This window comes from Populus euphratica, unplaced genomic scaffold (genome assembly GCF_000495115.2).
Source record: "Populus euphratica unplaced genomic scaffold, PopEup_1.0 scaffold86.1, whole genome shotgun sequence".
NCBI lineage: Eukaryota > Viridiplantae > Streptophyta > Magnoliopsida > Malpighiales > Salicaceae > Populus > Populus euphratica.
Window position 1 is genome coordinate 1,261,446 of NW_011499880.1, and position 21,135 is coordinate 1,282,580.

The 21,135-nt window shown below is 26.8% G+C and overlaps 2 protein-coding genes across 2 annotated transcripts; one reads left to right on the top strand and one right to left on the bottom strand.

The window, feature by feature from the left end:
* Positions 1 to 6,811: 6,811 nt before the first annotated feature.
* LOC105129289 (feruloyl CoA ortho-hydroxylase 2-like) lies at positions 6,812 to 13,582 on the bottom strand. Its single transcript, XM_011031280.1, has 2 exons — positions 13,472 to 13,582; positions 6,812 to 7,102 (listed from the first exon to the last, which is right to left on the bottom strand). Exons 1-2 carry the CDS (start codon positions 13,580 to 13,582, stop codon positions 6,812 to 6,814), a joined length of 402 nt encoding a protein of 133 aa, XP_011029582.1.
* LOC105129243 (Tetratricopeptide repeat (TPR)-like superfamily protein) lies at positions 13,540 to 15,554 on the top strand. The gene is made up of 2 exons (XM_011031224.1): positions 13,540 to 15,293; positions 15,384 to 15,554. The coding sequence occupies exon 1, from the start codon at positions 13,652 to 13,654 to the stop codon at positions 15,287 to 15,289; it is 1,638 nt and encodes a 545-aa protein (XP_011029526.1). The 5' UTR covers positions 13,540 to 13,651; the 3' UTR covers positions 15,290 to 15,293; positions 15,384 to 15,554.
* Positions 15,555 to 21,135: the final 5,581 nt, after the last annotated feature.

The window sequence follows — 21,135 nt, forward strand, 5'->3', positions numbered from 1 at the left end:
AAAAATATTATGTTATCACCTCTTATGCCTAGAATTCCAGGAAAATCACTCATAATGTGCAATGCTTGGTTTCTAAATTAGATGAAACTTTCTAAAATATCTATCTTTTTAGATTATTTACCTTCCAACAAAAAATTAATCAAATTTATAAATATGATTACTATAAACCTACGACCTAAAACCAATAAATCAATGTTAAAAATGATAAATTTTTTATTGAAAATGATAATTAAGAAGGAAAATTGTTATAAATGGGGATAAAAACTTTTATAAATATAACTTAAATTTTGGATGAAATATAACAACAATTAATATACAAAATATAAACTAGTGACAAATCACATAAATTCTTTAATCAAGTAAAATAATTATGTAAAGGTAAATCTTTATGAATTGGGTCGAAAATAGCTATACAACAATAATAATATAGTAGAATTTTAAATCAAATGATGTATGGTTTTAAACATGAAAAATGTTGATCGTTAGCACAAGCCCTACATATAATCATCTCTTTTTTTTACTGAAAGTGGTGAAAGATTTGAGTAACTTTTTATGATGGTTATGGATGGAGGTCATTAAAGGGTTGGCCTAAAAATCATAATGATTTAAATAAATAAAATGGTATGCAAAATTTAGAGTTTTTGGCATAAAATTATGAGTCTAATTTTATGGTATCAATCATATATCTCAATCCGATTATTGGATCAGGTTAAAAAAATATACTATGCTGTGAAACTAGTTACTTGATAATAGAGCTAGTGCTTAGTATGAACTCTATTGAGGAACTAGTTACTTGTTAATGATGTTAGTGTCAAGTGATGAGCTATGTTAACTAGTTACTTGATAATGGAGCTAATATACGATGATAGGCTATGTTAAGGAATTAGTTATCCAGTAATGGGCTAGTGATATTAATTTGTTTGATTATTGAAATATATAATTTGATTTAAATGGATTTATATGGAGTTAATATTACATGTAAAACTGACTTGTTGGACTGTTAATGAAATATTGGGTGAAACTAATTGTTAAATAGAGGTGGTAAATTGTATTCATGACATTAAGTGCTGAGAATTTTATAATTGAGTGCATGAATTTATTTGGAATGATTAAGGATAAATAAAAATAATATTATTTTTTTAGGATTTTCAATATTTTATGTTCGGTGAATTATTTGAGATGTGCTTTAAAACTAAAGATTGTTACACAATATTACTCTGTATGATGATGATGTTGGAATTTTATAAAAAGCTTTGTGCATAAAACTGTAGGAAAACATTTGGATAGAGTTTTTTTATGCGAGAAACTTCATCAAAATCTCATTAAGTTGGGAAAGTTTTCATTGGAAATAATAAGTGGAGGTATACCATAAACCTTGAATTCTTTTAAAAAATAGTAAAACAAAGCGTAAAAGATAACAACATCGATGATATAAAAAGAACATAAAACAATGGAAGCTGGTGATGATAAGTATGGATTACAAGAGATCAACCTAGATAATTAATTGTTAAAAAAGTTAAAATGATAAATTACATGAACATAAGTGTTTAATTAGAATAAAGTGAACATTTTAAAAAGTTGAAAGGGCATGAATATGTTTGTGAAATAAAAATTGATATAATTTACACGCATTATAAATGAAAACAATGGTGAAAACCAGATATGATCATGAAACACACATATAATTGTACAAGTGAGATGTGTTTGAAGAAACATATCATGACATGAATTAAATGTGTTGTGAATAAGAATTTATATAATGTAACTACAATAGTTAAATGAATATTATGATAAAACTGTAAGATTATCAAGGATTAAAGGAAGGATATTAAATTAGAATTTAACATGCATTTAATGTATTTACCTAAAAGTTGGCAAAATTAGTTTTTGTTTATATAATTAATAAATGTGTTTAATATGTATTCGTTGCAATATATTATAATGTTATAAACATATATTATTTTTAGGATTATTATAGACTCAAACAGAACAATAAATTTTCTATAACATTTCTCTATAATTAGGTGATAATGATGAAATTTTAAATACATTAATTACCTTTTATAATATAATTGTGAGAATAACTTTATTAAAAATGTTTGTAACTTAATTATTAATAATCTACTCTAATTTCATTATATTAATATTATATGTATTTAGTTCTTAATGTTTCCTATATTTTGTTGATGTCAGTTATTGTAAAATGATTTATACTATAATTGTATATGAATTGTCAAATAGAGAATTAAAAAAGATAAATGACTTTTATTCTTGATTGGTGAGATTAGTTAAGGTTTAAAAAATTTAAACAATATTGAGATTGTGATATAAATGTATACATAAAAGTTGATAACTTATAAAAGGTTCATATTAAATGAAACTTTATCAAAATTTTAGTAGAGCTCTAAATGATAAAAATGTTAGAAACACGATACTAATATGTCAAAAAAATAAACTCTATTTTCCTGGGTTCAAGACTTAAAGAGGTTTATAACAATGAGAAAGGATGAGTTGTTACATTTAGTTTTAGCCAAGAGTCTTATAACACCCTCTCAAGGTTCCTTACAATTAACTCTTTATAGGCTTTCCTACTCAGGGTTATTTCTGACTCGATAGCTACTCTAGATATATCTATCATACGTAAAGAATTTTCAAGATGAGAAAAGTAACGAACCTTATAAGATTCTAATATGTAATAGTTGTCTAACTAAGAATCTTAAAGAGAAAGATATACTAAAATTTCTTAAATTAATTTATTTTTTATTAAGATTTTATATTAGTTTAATTGATTTATGTGATCCATCAAACATTTTTTTTTATGTGATGCATCAAACATACTTAAAATGAACAAAATTGACACGCTAAAAATAAAATTGAACGAAAGATAAATGAAAACCCTTTCACTCAAATACTCCTGTTATTCAATTCTTGAATAACGAGGAAACAAGCATCACGTGGCACGCTTACTGCGTGGACACGTCTTGCCGTAAAATACCCACCAAACAGAAAGAGAGAGGGGCGTGGTTGGCGTAGTTTGAACGGCGTTCAAGACGGCATAGTTTTGGTAAACACTTCGCTTTGCGTGTGACGCGCGATGTCTGCCGCCGTTTGTTTGTTTGTCTTCAGTTTGTTCACTTAGTTCCCTAAAACGGCAAAAAAAAGTTAAGACTAGATGACGGCAGCTAACCAACATTTGTGTTTCTTGTCGGCATCCTCTTTCTACTCGTCGCGTGGGGCTGAGATCCCTAGTTTTGCTTTTGAAGCGGTCCAATTACATCTAACGGTGGACAGGTAGTTGCGGTTTGGACACGTGTTGGTTTTTCATGGAGGGGATAAAAATAGGTGTCCACAGGCAGCCGCTATCGAGGACAAAGGCTTGTCGTTCAGATACGGCTTGCTGTCTTTAGGATCGGCACTTTTAAAAGTGTTTTTCTAATTAGAAAAATATTAAAATATTTTTTATTTTTAAAATTTTATTTTCAAAAAAGACGATATAAAAAATTTTAAATATTAAAATTAAAAAAAAAACACGGGCCAAACAGTCTCTTAAACTCTACACACGCAAGGGTGGAAAACCAAACCCTTTCTTGCCCACAAAATTGCTGTCTGCTATCTGGACACCTATTAGATTTTGATTGAAACGGTCCAGATTCCAGGAATAATTTTCTCTGCGTGGATGACAACTGACAAGTCACCCTCCACGCGCATTGCACTATTGTTCTGCGATTTTCTTTCAGTTTTTTATGAGCTGTCCTGCTTTTGTTTTTCGTTTCTGTTCGCTTTTTGTTTTTTGCACTCAATCTAGAAGGAATTGAAAAGCCGATGGTTACAAATCAGCTAAAGCTAACCGGAGACATCTACTCCAATAATATAGGGGCGAGGAAAAAATTAAAAAAACGATTAATTGAGAAAATTTAAAAAAAAATTGAAAAAATTGAACTATAAAAAAATGTTTTAAAGACAACTAAATTTTTTTAAAAAATTAACCAATTTAATTTAATTTTATAAGTATGAAACTAAAAAAAATCTGAATCTATACAGAAAAACCAAAATAACAGAGTCAAATCAGATAAAATAGAGCAAAACCGGTTTAAACTGATTTTTTTTTCAAAATAACCTAATCTAATCAAAACAAGTTGGTTTGAACCAGTTTTGATTTTAAAAAAATTATCTTTGGTTACTTTAAAAAAAAAAATTGAACCGAAAATATTTACATCTAATATAATGAGGTATTTGCTTCTTCTTCTTTTTTTTCTTATAATTTTTTATTTTTAAAATATATTTAAAAAACATAAATAAATAAATACTTGTATTATTTTTATCATTTTCAATATTTATTTTCAAAATTTTGACTATCAATATGTCCATTTTAAAATATTTGATTAATTTTTCTAATTTGAGTTGATATTAAATTTTATTTTTGAAAAAAACCAAAATATAAAAAAATATAAAACAGATAAAAAATAACAAGGGATTAAAATAATGCTAAGTTGCATGGAACCAAATAATTAATAACCACACGATGCTCACCCCCATTTTTTATTTTCTTCAACAAATGTAACTCTAACTATTTTAGATTATGTTTTAAATGTGTGTCCAGTTAAAAAATTAATATTATTTTAATAATTTTGATGTACTAATATCGAAAATAAAAAATAAAAAATATGTTTTAATATATTTTCAAGCAAAAAATATTTTTAAAAAGCAACTTGTACTTCAATATTAAACTTACAATAAACTATTTAATTATCTCATCAAAATAAATATCTCAACTTATTAAAGTTCTATTAAATCCATAATAATTTTTTATAATTTCCATATTTTGTTAATAAATTTCTTAGATTCAAAACCTTCAAGTTGTATTATATATATATTTTTATGAAGATTTTCATTCATAAATGCAATTTTAACATTTATTTTTTAAATTTTATAATCATTATATGCAATTATAGCAAGAAAAAACATTTATAGATTTTAATATAGTTATTGATGAGAATGTTTCATTAAAATCAATCTTTTATCTTTTATTTATAACTTGTGGTAACTAGTCTAGTTTTATTTGTGCCTTACCTTTTTTAAAAACTCACTTTACCTTTTTTAAAAACTCACTTAATACAATGAGTTTGTAGCAAGAAAAAACACTTATGGATTTTAATATAGCTATTGATAAAAATGTTTCATTAAAGTTAGCTTTTTATCCTTATTTATAATTTGTGATAACTAGTCTAGTTTTATTTGTGTTTTGCCTTCCTCTCTTAAAAACTCACTTAATACAATGAGTTTATAGCAAGAAAAAACACTTATAGATTTTAATATAATTATTGATGAGAATGTTTTATTAAAGTCAGCCTTTTATCTTTGTTTATAATTTGTGGTAACCAGTCTAGTTTTATTTATATCTTACTTTTCAATTTTAAAAACTCACTTAATACAATGAGTTTTATTTCTTTAGGTGGATCAACTAAGGTCCACACCTAATTGATGTATATAAAATTAATTTTATATTTTATGAACTCAATCAATTTATTGGAATCAATATTGAATATTTCTTCAATATAATTGATAGACTTATTATGTATGAATAACTCATCATCATTAACTTCCACAAGAAGTTAATATCTCATTAATGCATGACATGTTTTATCATGTATACAAAGTTCTTATATTTCTTGAATTTTAGATTAAATATTTAATATCATAACTTTAGGCTTTGGTTAAATTTGGATGTTTGTTTATAGCCCTCGAACTTTTTTAAGTTTTATTTTTCTTCTCATTATTTTTTTTAATAATAAATTATTTTTTGAGAAAAATAATATATTTTAAGACAAATATCTTTTGCTTAACAAGTTTTAAACGATTCATAATCAAAATGATCACAATATTTTTTTTATATAACTTAATGATCCTCGCTTATTGAGACAAGATAAAAATAATTATATGTATTTTTTTCTCAACTTCTTAACTCAATTTTTGGTTAAAATCAACATATTTGTTATTATTTATAGACACTTATAATTTTTTATTTATTTTATTGAATGCACGTATTAACTTTTTATTTTGTAATAAAAAATAATCTTGTTGAAAAAAATTCAAAAAAATTATATTTTTAGGTTTATTAATAATGCTAAAAAAATTAATCAAGGCTTAAACATATTTTTTTAACATTTTTTTTATGTATTGAATATACAAACTAGTATGAATTATAAAACATGAGGTTGATATACATAATGGTCCTAACAAAATGCCAGAGCAATAATATCATATATTTTAAAATTTCAATAAATATGCACATAAAGCATGATGAAGAGTATGTTCCTGAAATTTCTTAGGTGGTAATGCTTTCTTCAGAGGATTTGCAATCATCATTTCAATATTGATATCATCAATGGATACTTTTTCATGACAAACTCACTCTAACGATAAGATTTTTTAAATCAATATATTTTGACTTATTTTCTTACTTTAATTAAACATGGCTAAAACTATATGTATTTATTTGTTTAAATATGGTTAATAAAATATGCTATTCAATTATTATAATTAACAAACTTATATTTATTAATCTTCAACACATGATTTTAGCATGTGCAAGCGGGCAAAAATAATGTTTAAAGAGATAATAATAGTTATTTTTTAAAATATTGTTTTTTAAAAATATATATATATATATATATATTTAATTTTTTAAAAATTATTTTTAATATCAAAATAATTTAAAAACATAATTTTTTTTATTTTTAACAAAAAAAAATCCAAAATTAATCACTGACAACCAGAAAAAAGAAAGCTATCGAATTTAATCAAAGAGCACTCACTTGCATTCCTGAGGCCAATATTGAAGAGCTTCAGCATCAGTAGTATAACGCATGCTAATGTAGTCCTTCCACTCTAATGCCGTCTCTTTATCAGGCACAAAACTTGTACCGTACCTCACCGATGGGCTAGGGCTCACACCTTGACGGTAGACAGCCTTCTTTTCAGGAGGTTGGCAGAAGAAATTGTTTGCAGCATCCTTAAGTGACTCGAGCAGCTCCACAGGCACACCATGATTCGTCACAAGTAACAGCCTTTTAGAGCATGATTTGGGACCATGGCTCATGATCTACAAGTCATGGTCCATTAGTTATCTCCAAGGTCAGCTATCTTTGCTTGGGTCAATTTTAAAAGGTTTTCTTCTTGTCGTGATAAAAGCCTATCCATCTATCTACAAATATACCAAAAGAAGGGCTTTTATGGATATTAAAAGTGAAGTTTGTGGCCAATTTTGCATTTCTATTTTATTTTTAATTTTCAAAATAATTATAATAAACAAACATTGAAAAGATGAATACAACAAGGATATTTTTTTTCTTCTAAAATTCTCAGCTCAAAATATTATTTTACCAAAAACTTTATTCCTTAAAAATGAAATATTACCCTAAAACTAAATGCACTTAAAATTTCATTTCAAACTTCAATAAAAAAAAAACCTAGCACAATGTTGAAGCCAACAATATAATTCGATACACTACCATAAAATTAAGAAAAAATTATCTTAATCAAGTGGAAGATAAATTTTGTAATTTTTATATTAATCTTAACAAATAAGCTCCAATCCCTTATAAGAAAAATTAAATGTAAAATTAAAGTTTAAATAAGTAAAATTAGATGTCAAAGTTTAATAAAATTAAAATTAATTTGTGTTCATGCTGAATATAAAAATATAAAGCTCAAACTCAATTTATATAGAATCTATTTGATGCTGTGATAACTTATATTTTTCAAAGTGTTTTAAATTGTTTTTACTTAAATTGATGATTATCAATGTTTTTTTAATAGTTTTGATATACTGATATTAAAAATATTTTTTTTTCTAAAAACATCACATTACCAAATACACTTAAAATTTGTTAGATTTAAGCTTTGGTGAGGCTTGTCTCGAGGTTGCTCGTTTAGATGACTTAATACGCCTATGCTAGGTTAAAATTTTTAATATAGTTATAACAACATAAACTAATGTGAATATAAAAATTTGAAGTTAATAAAATAAGCAAAAATAACTACAAATCTTGTTTATTTTTCATCATTACAAGTTTTTATGATAATTATAAGTATGATAATTATTAACAAAAAAGTAAAAAAAAAAAGGTGTTTTTACTATGTATCATCTCCCAAAATACTATTCACTATAATATTTTTTATTGCCTTTTTTTAAATATTTTTTTTATATCTTTTATCTTTTATCATTTGATTTATTAGATAGCATCATCTCACAAAATATTATTCATTGTAATAATGTCTTTTTTTTCCTTTGATTATTATTCATTGTAATAATGTCTTTTTTTCCTTTGATTTTTTTATTTTATCTTTCAATATTTAATTTAATGGAGAACTTAAATCAACTTAATAATTTCTATATTATTATTTTAGTTTCTTAACTTAAGTTGTGGGTTTGACAAGTTAACCTAAACTGAATAAGATCATCGTTTTGATTTACTTTAATTGAGGTTATTTCAGTTTCATAACCTAGATCATGGATTTAACAGATTAGCCTGAGTTGACTCAGATTGGTTTTTTATATTTTTTTCTTAGATTTTTTTTTAATTTCATCATTCAACATTGGGTTAATTAGTAATTATGCTTTATAATTTGTTTAATTTATTTTATATAAGGTTATCATGATCTCATGATCTGGATTATGACTTTGACAGGTTGACTCGAGTTAGAAGTAATCTAATATGTTTAGGAATTAGAGGATTTGATTGTTTTTCATGACTAGATTAATGTTTGAAAAATATATATCAGAGAAAATAAACAATGAGTAAAGTATCAATTTGAGGTAAAATAAAGAAAAAGCTTCCCTCTCATGTTAGCTATAGGTTCATGAAGTATATATAATAGGAGAGGGAGATTAGTTTTCTAAATTAGTATATAAATTATATTATAAATTGTTTTAATACCTAACAACAATGAACATAAAATTTTATAAAAAACAAAAAAGAACTCATGTTTTTTTTTTTTTGTATATTACATCTATTGCATCATAAAAAGAGAGGAATGAAATCATGTGGAATATGTGTGAAATCATCACGGAAATGTGGTTTAAACTTAAATTATGTTCAATTTATATTAAATTACAAAAGAAAAGAATAAAAATTGATACATGTTTACGGAAAATAATCAAAAGGTTTTACTTAGTGAATTTTGTGTAGGGGTTCATATATTTTGAAAAAAAAATTAATGAAGATGACATTATCTTGTATTGCTAGGGAATACTACTGCAAACAAGCTACAATTTAGAGCAAGAGCTAAGATATTACCTGCTATAGATAAACATTTAACTTCTATCATAGTTAATTAATGTACCATCAAAACTACTTATGTAATTTTTTATATCCTATTAAATAACAATATAAAATACATGATTTGATAGATAAATATTATTAGTCATTCCTAGAATTGGAAGACTAGTGATATCAATAAGAGTCATTGATGTTGACATTACTTTAATTTGATTAGTTGTTCTTGGGATCGAGAAGCTAATGACATCAATGAGAGTTATTGATATCAACATTACCTTAATTTGATTATTTATTTTCAGGATTGAGAGACTAATGATATTAATGGTAGTCATTAATGTTGACATTACCTGAACTTGATTAGTTATTCTCAAAATTGAAAGATCAATGATATTAATAATAGTCATTGAAATTAATATTAACTAAACTTGATTGATAATTTTTGAAATATGAAAGATTATTGATAATAATTGATATCGACATAAACTAAACTTGTTTAGTTGTTTTTAAAAATGAAAAACTAATGATATCAATGATAGTTATTATTATTGACATATTTTAATCGAATCATGTTCAAAATAATGATTAGAAATATCAATTTGTAACTGATATAGGCCCGCTTAGGGGACTTAAGTAATTGAAGAATTAATTGTTTTATCTTAAATTGTTTTGAGTCAAATTATATTTTTACTGGTTGTTTGGGTTGCTTTTAGACCCACCAAGTTAACTAGGTCACATCATATCAACCCTCACTTGATTTTAATTTTTTTTCCTACAAGAAAAAAACTTTAGTAATGCCTACATTTTTTTTATATAATAGAAAAATTTTATCTGACTTGTAACACAGCTCAAACCAATGATCTAGTAATAAAAAAAAAAACTAAAATAAATAGAGCTTTTACTGTTGATTTATTATGTGCACCGTTTTACATTTTCTTCTTCACCTTATTGTTCAGAGCTACCCTTTTCTTCTAGGTACTTGCACGCATTTTTTTTTTTTGCTTTGATAATTGATTTTTTTTTTAATTTCATCATTGCAAATCATGTTAACATGAATTGATGTATTGAGATTTGTTTTGGTTTGCATGCTCTTGCATACCCAATATGACATGGAATATTCTGAATTTAAATCAAAGATCAATTTTATAAAATTAAAAGTTATTTTTAAAACAAGAATTAAAATAATGAGAAATTAAATTAATATTAAAAAAATTAGATACCTTTTCCATTTATACTATTCAAAAGTCATGAAAAAAACTAAATTTCATCCCTCAAGTTTTACTTTTTACATATTTAGTTATGTTCTTCAAGGTATTTATAATTCAGTCATAAATTTAATTTTTTTTATGTTTTAGTACTTGGATGTTGAGAAAAGTAGAAGTAAAAGAGATAGACGAGATAAAGTATTCAACCAACCATATTATGAACATAAAAGATCAATCTTTGTGACAATAATAGGAGTTTAATGGAGGAATGTAAATCCTTGATTAAAATAAAAGTTAAATAAAATGACAACAGAACAAATGTGGCAATGAAGATTATTTTAGAAATGAAGTTTTAAAGATTAGAATTTCTGAATGCGATTTATTTTTAACATTAATGAGACAAGATAACTGGTAAAAAAAAACACTTGAATTTAATAGAAAAGAGCATAGTTGTAAATTATAGTACATGAGTAATATAAATACACTCTTGGCTTTTTCAAGAATCCAAGAGTGACTAACCATTAAGGAGAAGAAAGAGGGGGAAGGTGTTTATCAAATTTATTTATTTTTCCTTTAAAAATCCCAACAAAGACTTGAAATAAAAGATATATATAAAAAAGGTTATATGATATTTAGCTAGGAAAGAGAAGGAAAAACTATGAAAATGGTTGCTTGAGAGGAGATGGTTTGGAGAAGATAAGAAGAGACAGGAAAAGAAAGAAAGAAAATTTATTTTCTTGCTATTTTTCTCTTAAGAAATTATGGTTAAGAGACAAGGAACCCTAATCAAAGCTTAGTTTAAAGTTTAACATGAATTTTATTGGTTATGTATTGTTTTGCATTATGAAAAAATTGAATTAGAGGATTTGATTGTTTTTCATGACTAGATTAATGTTTGAAAAATGTATATCAGAGAAAATAAACAATGAGTAAAGTATCAATTTGAGGTAAAATAAAGAAAAAGCTTCCCTCTCATGTTAGCTATAGGTTCATGAAGTATATATAATAGGAGAGGGAGATTAGTTTTCTAAATTAGTATATAAATTATATTGTAGATTGTTTTAATACCTAACAACGGTGAACAAATTTTTTTATGAAAAACAAAAAAGAACTCATGGTTTTTTTTTTTTGTATATTTCAGCTATTGCATCATAAAAAGAGAGGAATGAAATCATGTGGAATATGTGTGAAATCATCACGGAAATGTGGTTTAAACTTAAATTATGTTCAATTTATATTAAATTACAAAAGAAAAGAATAAAAATTGATACATGTTTACGGAAAATAATCAAAAGGTTTTACTTAGTGAATTTTGTGTAGGGGTTCATATATTTTGAAAAAAAAAATTAATGAAGATGAAATTATCTTTTATTGCTAGGAATACAACTGTAAACAAGTTACAATTTAGAGCAGGAGTTGGGATATCACCTGCTACAGATAAACATTTAACTTCTATCATAGTTAATTAATGTACCATCAAAACTACTTATGTAATTTTTTATATCCTATTAAATAACAATATAAAATACATGATTTGATAGATAAATATTATTAGTCATTCCTAGAATTGGAAGACTAGTGATATCAATAAGAGTCATTGATGTTGACATTACTTTAATTTGATTAGTTGTTCTTGGGATCGAGAAGCTAATGACATCAATGAGAGTTATTGATATCAACATTACCTTAATTTGATTATTTATTTTCAGGATTGAGAGACTAATGATATTAACGGTAGTCATTAATGTTGACATTACTTGAACTTGATTAGTTATTCTCAAAATTGAAAGATGAATGATATTAATAATAGTCATTGAAATTAATATTAACTAAACTTGATTGATAGTTTTTGAAATATGAAGGACTATTGATAATAATTGATATTGACATAAACTAAACTTGTTTAGTTGTTTTTGAAAATGAAAAACTAATGATATCAATGATAGTTATTATTATTGACATATTTTAATCGAATCATGTTCAAAATAATGATTAGAAATATCAATTTGTAACTGATATAAGTCCCTTTATAGGACTTAAGTAATTGAAGAATTAATTGTTTTATGATAGTTGATGTAAGTACCGGAAATAAAGATTATTAGAAAATAAAAAAGAATTTATTTGTAATCTTAAATGTATTTAACCATTCACTTGATTATTTTTCTAAATAATGTATTCAATGTTGCATTTTGTTTCAGGATCATCACAATTATGAAAAGAGTAGATTCATTCAACGTCGTTTGATCATATAGACTAGACATACATTTTAAATTATAAATTATTTTATTTTAGCATGTAAATATAAGTGTCTATATTTTGTTATTGTAGTTACTTAAACTAAATGTTCATGCACGCTGAATTTTATATTGAAGTGTAAAGTATTAAAATTATTGCATTACATAACCTTATTTTGTTTAATGTTGTTTGAATGAATAGAAATAATTTTAATTTATACAGTTTATACGATCCAAAAATAATGAACCAATGATTTAATTTGTGCATGCATAATAATAGAGTTTAAGTTGATAACTTAAAACTACGTGTTATAAAGAAAACTCTATTGAAATTTTAATAGAAATTGCGACAAAAAATCATATATTTAAAATATTATTTTTTAAAATTTATTTTTATAATAACATATTAAAACAATATAAAAATATAGAATAAAATTAATTTAAAATAAAAAAATTAATTTTTTTAAAATACTTTTCAAATGAAAAAAGCAAACACTCTTAGCATATAGAAGTGTCTAATTTAGTATGTAAAATATTAAAAGTTATATAAATAATGTGATGTAAAGTGATTAATTTATACAAAGTGTAATAAATATAAAAATGATTATATTAATTTTTATTTCATTAAAAATAAAATTTGGAAAGCACTTCACAGTAGTGCTCAAATAAAATAGCTAGTTGTTCAACTAAAAAGTTATATATATATATATATATAAAAAAAAAAAGTAACTAATGAGAAATATAAATAATAAACATGACGACACATACCTCCAAGTAACCTCGAATAACTGTAGCAATCGCTCTCAAGTCTAGCCTTGGAAAATGCCCATGCCCATGTCCATGCCCCTGCTCCTGCCCTCGCCATTTTGCTTTTCTTTTTTATGTTCTAAGAATATGATTTCCTTGCATCAAAATAAACCAATCAACTAAAAACATGACAATGCCTATCGTATTCCGATCGTTGAAAATCATTTGCCGGCAAAACACCCACCGGAAATTCAAATTTGAATTCCCAATAAAACCCACAAAAACCCTTGTCTACTACACTCACAATCTTCAATTCCAGAATACTCAAAATCACTTTCAAAATTCCATATTTCAATCAAAAACTTCTCGCTCTATTCACTCGCTTGAAAATTCTCACTCTCTCGCTGAAAAACAGCAAGACGCTGATAGTGAACTAGCAATTAGAGTACAAAACACCCTCAAGAAATATAGAGACGGCCCAGTGAGGAAGATTGAGCTCGCTCTTGACCTGTGCTGCTCCACAATGACACAAGACTTAGTTTTAAAGGTACTAAAGAGGCACCGCTCTGATTGGAAACCAGCTTATATATTCTTTAATTGGGTTTCTAAAGAAGGTACAATTTCACTTAGCTCTTGTGTTTACAATGAGATTCTTGATATTCTTGGTAGAATGAGAAGGTTTGAAGAATTCAAACTGGTGCTCGACGAAATGTCTAAAAGAGAGGGATTTGTTGACGAGGACACCTATAGGGTTTTGGTTAATAGATATGCCGGTGCACATATGGTGGAAGAGGCAATTGGGGCCTTTAATAAGAGGAGAGAGTTTGGTCTAGAACTTGATCTGGTTTCTTTCCAAAAGCTTTTGATGTATTTGTGTAGGTATAAACATGTAGATGTAGCGGAAACTTTGCTGCATAGCAAGGGGCATGAGTTTGGTATCGATATGAAGACCATGAATATTGTTCTAAATGGGTGGTGTGTGCTGGGAAATGTTCGAGAGGCAAAGAGGTTTTGGAAAGATATAATTGCCTCTAAATGCAAGCCGGATGTGTTTACTTATGGAACTTTTATAAAGGCGTTGACGAACAAGGGAAAATTAGGGACGGCAATGAAGTTGTATGAGGCAATGTGGGAGATGCAATGCAAGCCAGATGTGGTGATTTGTAATTGTGTGATTGATGCACTATGCTTCAAGAAGAGGGTTCCTGAAGCTTTGGCTGTTTTTGAGGGAATGAAAGAGCGAGGTTGCCTTCCCAATGTAGCGACCTACAACTCTCTTATCAAGCATATGTGCAAGATTGGGAGGATGGAGAAGGTGTATGAGCTTTTGGATGAAATGCAGGAGAAGAAAGGCAGTTGTATGCCCGATGAGATAACTTTCAATTACCTGCTAAAGTCATTGAAGAAACCTGAGGAAGTTGCTGGTGTTCTCGAGAAGATGACGTTAAATGGATGCAAGATGAATAACGATACTTATAATTTGTTATTGAAATTGCATGCGGATTGGGATTCTGAGGAAAAAGTAAGATATACTTGGGAGGAGATGGAGAAAAATGGGCTGGGACAGGATCGGCGATCCTACACTATTATGATACACTGGCTCTATGAAAAGGGAAGGTTTGAGGATGCGTTACGTTATTTTGGTGAGATGGAAAATAAGGGAATGGTGCCAGAGCCCAGGACTAAGATATTGTGCAATTCCATGAATACGAGGAAACAGAAAGAAGCGGAAGAAGGGGGAAAAAGTGCAAGGAATAATGATCAATCGCCAAGGTCTTCCCATGAAAGAAATACGAAGAAAAAAGTCAATTCGGTTCAATTTTAAAGTGCATGGGAAGATATATGAAGAAAAAAGTCAACTCGGTTCAATTTTACAGTTTTGTCACGAGACAAAAAGTCAATTCGGTTCAATTTTAAAGTTGTCATGAGGCTGAATTCTTGAGGACGGTGAGCTCTGCTTCTGTTTAAGGATTCTGTAGTGCCATATGTTAATTGTCTATCTTGTTTTGCGTCATGGATAATGATGAAATTAGAACTACAATCACAAAAAGTTCTTGAATTTTAGACTGCAAAAGCTCTTGAATTTTGAAGCAAGTGAATCCCTGCGCTTTCCTTGAGAAGGTGAACTCATTTTCTGACAAAAAAGGAAGTGAATACCTAACTGATACTAAAAAAATAGCAAATATCTTCACAAACACCCATGCATGAAAAAAAAGAAAAGAAACAAAGCAAATATCTTCATTATATAACAAAGATATGAATTCTTGACTGATGCTAAAAGAACAAAACATGAATCCTCATGAGCACCCGTGCAAGAAGTTTCAGTCGCAAAACTCAGGAGGATGATTATTTTTCTGCATCATTTATGTTTTAACTCATGTATTTATAAGGAGAATAAACTCATGTAAATATTTAAAAAATGATAAGACATATATAAATCAGCTCAGATTACACATCATTTATGTTTTAACTCATGTATTTACAAGGAAAATAAACTCATGTATAATTGCATATTAAAAAAATGATAAGACATATATAAGTCAGCTCCTATGAATTTAAGCTCAGATTACAAAAAATCACATCAAGATATAGTTATTTTCCTCGACAAATAAGTTATTTACCATTGCAATCTCTACATTCTCATCTTAGCCCTTATAGCTCCTATTGGAAAATTGTTCATCGCGTGGAATGCAATAAACACAGAGATGACCAGTTAAGGCAAGGCAATGAAATTGACCAGTGTGAACTTACGAATATTTGTCAGAAGATATTGCAAGAAAGCAAATTTCATCACATTTGGCACGTCAAACTCATCAGCAATATGGCAAATATGCAAAGGAGTTTGAGAGGACAACAATACTTGTTTTCCTTGTGTAACCCACACGTACTAAAGTAATCATAGTGATTAATATGTTAGTAATTAGCAAACCACACAAATCACATCATGATGAATTATCTCAATGCCTTCACATTTTCTTCTTTCGCGCCTTTGTTGAGCGAAACAAAATTTGAATAATAATACTACTAAAAATAAATATTATCATTGTTTTTATTATTATTATATTATTATTATTGTTATTATTAATATTATTATTACTACTACTATTATCATCACTACTACAATAAATATTATCGCTACTACCATTATCATCACCACCACCATTATTATTATTATTATTATTACTACTACTACTACTATTATTACCATCATGATTACTATTATTTCTATTATAAATAATATTACAACAATAATCACCATCATCATCATCACTATTACTGTCATAATAAATTATTATTATTACCACTATTATTAACATTATAATTCACTATTAGTAATATTATTAAAAATATTTTTAGTATTATTATCATTATTACTGTTATTATTATTGTTGTTGTTGTTGTTATTGTTGTTAAAATAATAAAAACCATAAATTTCTTTTGAAGGATAAGATTATAAATCATAAAAACATTGACAAAATAAAAAATAAAACAAATGAAAAAGGACCAAACTAAAATAAATATTATTACTATTGAAAAAAATCATAAATTTGATTTGAAGGGTAAAATTAAAAGCTATTAAATTTTTGATAAAAGAGTGAAGGGAAAACATAAGAATCAAAAGTAGAAGACTCAATAAAAAAAATATCATATACACAAATTAGAATTGAAGAACTAAATTGTAAACAAATAAAATTCTAATAAAAGAGAAAATAACCAAAATAAAAAATAAAAACTAAAAGGATGGATTCTGAAACACCAACAAAAAATAAAGATTGATTTATGAGGACTAAAACTATAAAAGGATAAAAACAAAATAAGAAATTAAAAGAATGAGGACTAAAATGAAAAAAAAACATATGAGAAATTCTAATTGAAAAATAAAACTAAAAACAAAAACTTCTATAAAAGGAATAAGGATGAAATAAGAAATTCAAAAAATGAGGACTGAAATTGAAAAACAACAAACAAAGAGGACAATTGTATACTTTAGTTGTTAGGAGAGAGAAAAGAAAAGAAAAAAACAATCGATCACTGGTGGCAATTCAAACATTATAAGCCTACACACGCTACACTATATGGAAGAGAACACAACTGCATATCCAAGAAGACAACGAATGATGAGATTTATCTATTGGGTGGTGTAACACGCTACACCTTATGGAAGAGGATACAACTACATGTCTAGAGAGATAATGGATGACCAGATTTAGCTATTGGGTGGTGTCACACGCTCCACCTAAATAGCGCCGTGTCACCCACTTGTTGAAACATATGAAACATGCGCTAATAATTTTTTAATTAAAAAATTTAAAAATTTAAAAATACCAAAATATCCCCCATGACTCTTTTAATTATATAAAATATCTATGTAAAAATACCAAAATATCCTAAAAAATAAAGTTTTTTTTTTTTTTTTATCTTTTCTATTGTTAAAAACATTCTTTCGTTGTATATGAAAAGTGGAAAAACTTGAAACATCCTTGTCTGGTAGCTCAATATTTTTTTAATTTAGGGGCAAAAAAGTATTTTTGCTTAAACTTGTGAAAAGTCAAGAAAATTCTTGGTAAATAATTCTAAATTGTGTTGATGAAGAGATAAAAGAGTATTTTTATTATATTAAAAAATTAAAAAGGCACATACACTTTCAAATAATTTTTTAAAAACAATTCAAAGAGAAAAAAGAACCAAAAAACCCTAGCTTAAGGCTTGAATTTTCTTCACTAAAGGATATAAAGAATAAGTTCATTATAACAATTCACATTAATATTAATCTATATGTTGAGCTACAGCAAAGCATGATTTAGCTTTTCTTTTAACATGCAAGCACTTTTTTTTTCTAGACAAACCACTAAAGTAGCTTCTAATCCATGCTCGTCTGTTTTTGTTTGCAAGGCACTGCAATTTATTTATTTCAAATAAATAAACGAACAAATACCTAATTTCTATAAATAAACAACTCCATAAATAATTAGCTATAAAAATAATAAAATACTAGTAACATAACGGGTGATGTCTGAAGGGAAAACAATCAAGGAACTCCTTGGCTGCGACGTCGTTTTGGAAGCCTGGATTATGTTTTAAGGAAAAAAGAAAAAATAACTGAAGTATTAAAATTAGAGGTGATTATTCTTTGTTCGATTTAATTTTTATAAAAAAAATAATTAAATCAAATTATTTTAAAAAATAGAAACTGAACTAAAATTGGGTCAAACCGATCGGTTTTGGTTTAGTTTTTTAAGAAAAAAATGGTTTGATTTGGTTTTCTGGTTTTGACTCGGTTTTTTTGGTTTTTCAGTTTAGATTCAGTTCAGTTCGATTTTTAAATGTTAGCTTGATCACAATATGGCCCCTTTATCAATTTAGAGAATCAATTTCACTCTTAATACTACTAAATATTAAAAAGAAAACCTTGACCAAGTCTCTAAAATTATACATCTGAAATTCTAAATTTATTTTCTAAATTCCTAAATAAATAAATAAAACAATTATAAAGTGTGGAATGATAGCCCAATATAGAGGTTATAAATTGTTATTAAATATCACTATTGATAGCATGATAGGACACCTTGGCATCTTCTCTTTGTGATTTTAATTTTAGTCATGGGATTCGAGTCTTATTATTTTCCTTTTAGTTTGTTAAGTTTCATTATAAACTTTCACAACTTTGATCCTAATTTTTAATATCAAATACAAAATAGTTCTTAAAGTTCCTTGAGAAAACTATATTTAACACCTTATCATTTGGTTTGTTGTTAATTACACTTTCCCCTTTCAAATCGGGTAAAATATTTATTTTATCCTTATATATAACTACTAAGAATAAAATGTAAATTATTTAAGAAGATGTAGAATATTATTCAAGTATCAAATTAAAGGAGACAAAGTGTAATTTTTCAAACTATAAAAGCAAAAGCAAAGTATAACTCACATCAAATAATAGAATATTAAATATAATTTTTTTAAAATTTTAAGATATACAAAAAGATATATTAGTGATATCATATTATTTATCTTTTAAAATTTATTTTGAAGAAAGAGATACATATTAGCGAAAGAGAGAACATAAAAGTCATGATCTGTAATAAAAAATATAAAAATATACCCCCTTAATATTTCTCTCTCTCCCTCTTACTTGGATCTATTTATTTTGCAAAATAAATCCTAAAAAATAACTATCATGATTACCTTGAAATTTCTTGGTGTTTTACTACTAATCACATATGTTTGCTCATTTAATCGTGTCCGGTTAATACATACCATCATCACTTGGGCTTAGATGCTCAACAAGCTGGCCCATAAAATAGAAGTGAACGAAATTACTAGCAAAGCTCATAATTTGCTTTTTCTTGCATTTCACCGTTTTCTGTAATATCTTATTTATTTTTGTATTTTAAAATTATTTTTTAAAAAATTAAATTTTTTTATTGTTTTATTTACTTTAAATTAATATTTTTTTTGATATTTTTAAATTATTTTGATGTGCTGTATCAAAAATTAATTTAGTATTAAAAAATAATTTTTAAAAATAAAAAAATTATTTTAATATATTTTTAAATAAAAAACATTTTAAAAAATAACAACTATATTTTCTTCAGTAAACTGAACAGCCAAAGATGTCCATTTGTCAGCAATGCATATTACAACAACTATATTCTGGTCAGTAAACTGAACAGCCGAAGATGTCCATTTGTCAGCAATGCATATTATCATAAATCATGATGCCATCCCATCTGATTCTTCCTTACGACTTCACTGCAAAAGCAAATAATGAAACTCACAAAAAAAAATCAAAGAAAATCTGCAGGGGTGCAGCGTATATTTCCAATGCTTGAATATAAGACAACCTATACTTTCAAACTCATAATTCCCTTCTTCTTATGCTGATCCCAGCTTTTTTGTTCTTCTGGCATTTTGATGCTTGGATGTTTCTGCCTTAACCCTTCTTTCACAGCCAAATTATCTCTCCATCAGAGACTGGCATAGCCCAAATACATTATGCGTCCAAAATCTGCACCAATTGATGGGCGTAGCGTGCTATGCCATTTCCATGCACAAATTGTACCCGAATCCACAGGTCCCTACAGAGCCCAAAATGTTATGCTGCTGATTGCGTTGCCCATCATGCACAGATCACTTGCCTTATTTCAACTTTAAGGTTAAAAATATGCTGACCATGCTCATCATCACAAGCCACAAGCCATTCATCATTGAGCGTTTTCGATGCAGTTACTTGGTCCCAAACAAATTTGAACAAATGTGACTCAGTGTGGCTTTCACAGCTAGGTAGCATCTGTAACTTTGTGTGCATTGCAACTATAGCTGTCTTCAACACAATCACTTGTGTCCTCTCTTGGTTTATCCAATCTGTGGCTGAGGCAAAGTATGTGATCATAACTAGCCTATGGTACATTTGGAGAACAAATTGGAAGTGGTCGAGAGCATCCCTATCCTTGCTATGTGTTTTTTTTTAACGAAATAGTCACATGTTTTCTATTGCAAAAATTGTAAGGTTTAAAGAGGGAATATTATACTTGGAGTCATAGGTTGATAGATATCCATTGGAAATGATTTTATATGTTTTTTTTAAAGTAATAGAGAAATTAAAGAATTAAAAAAAAGATGAGGATCCAGCAAGTATAGGCCTTCAAAATCTAGTCTTATAATGAGTAT

Excerpts from the sequence above, each read along its gene's own strand:
- LOC105129289 (XM_011031280.1), bottom strand. The coding sequence starts at position 13,582 with ATGGCGAGGGCAGGAGCAGGGGCATGGACATGGGCATGGGCATTTTCC. Across the intron at positions 7,103-13,471 it reads TTGGAGGTATGTGTCGTCAT|ATCATGAGCCATGGTCCCAA; the intron begins GTTTATTATTTA and ends CATGACTTGTAG.
- LOC105129243 (XM_011031224.1), top strand. The coding sequence starts at position 13,652 with ATGACAATGCCTATCGTATTCCGATCGTTGAAAATCATTTGCCGGCAA.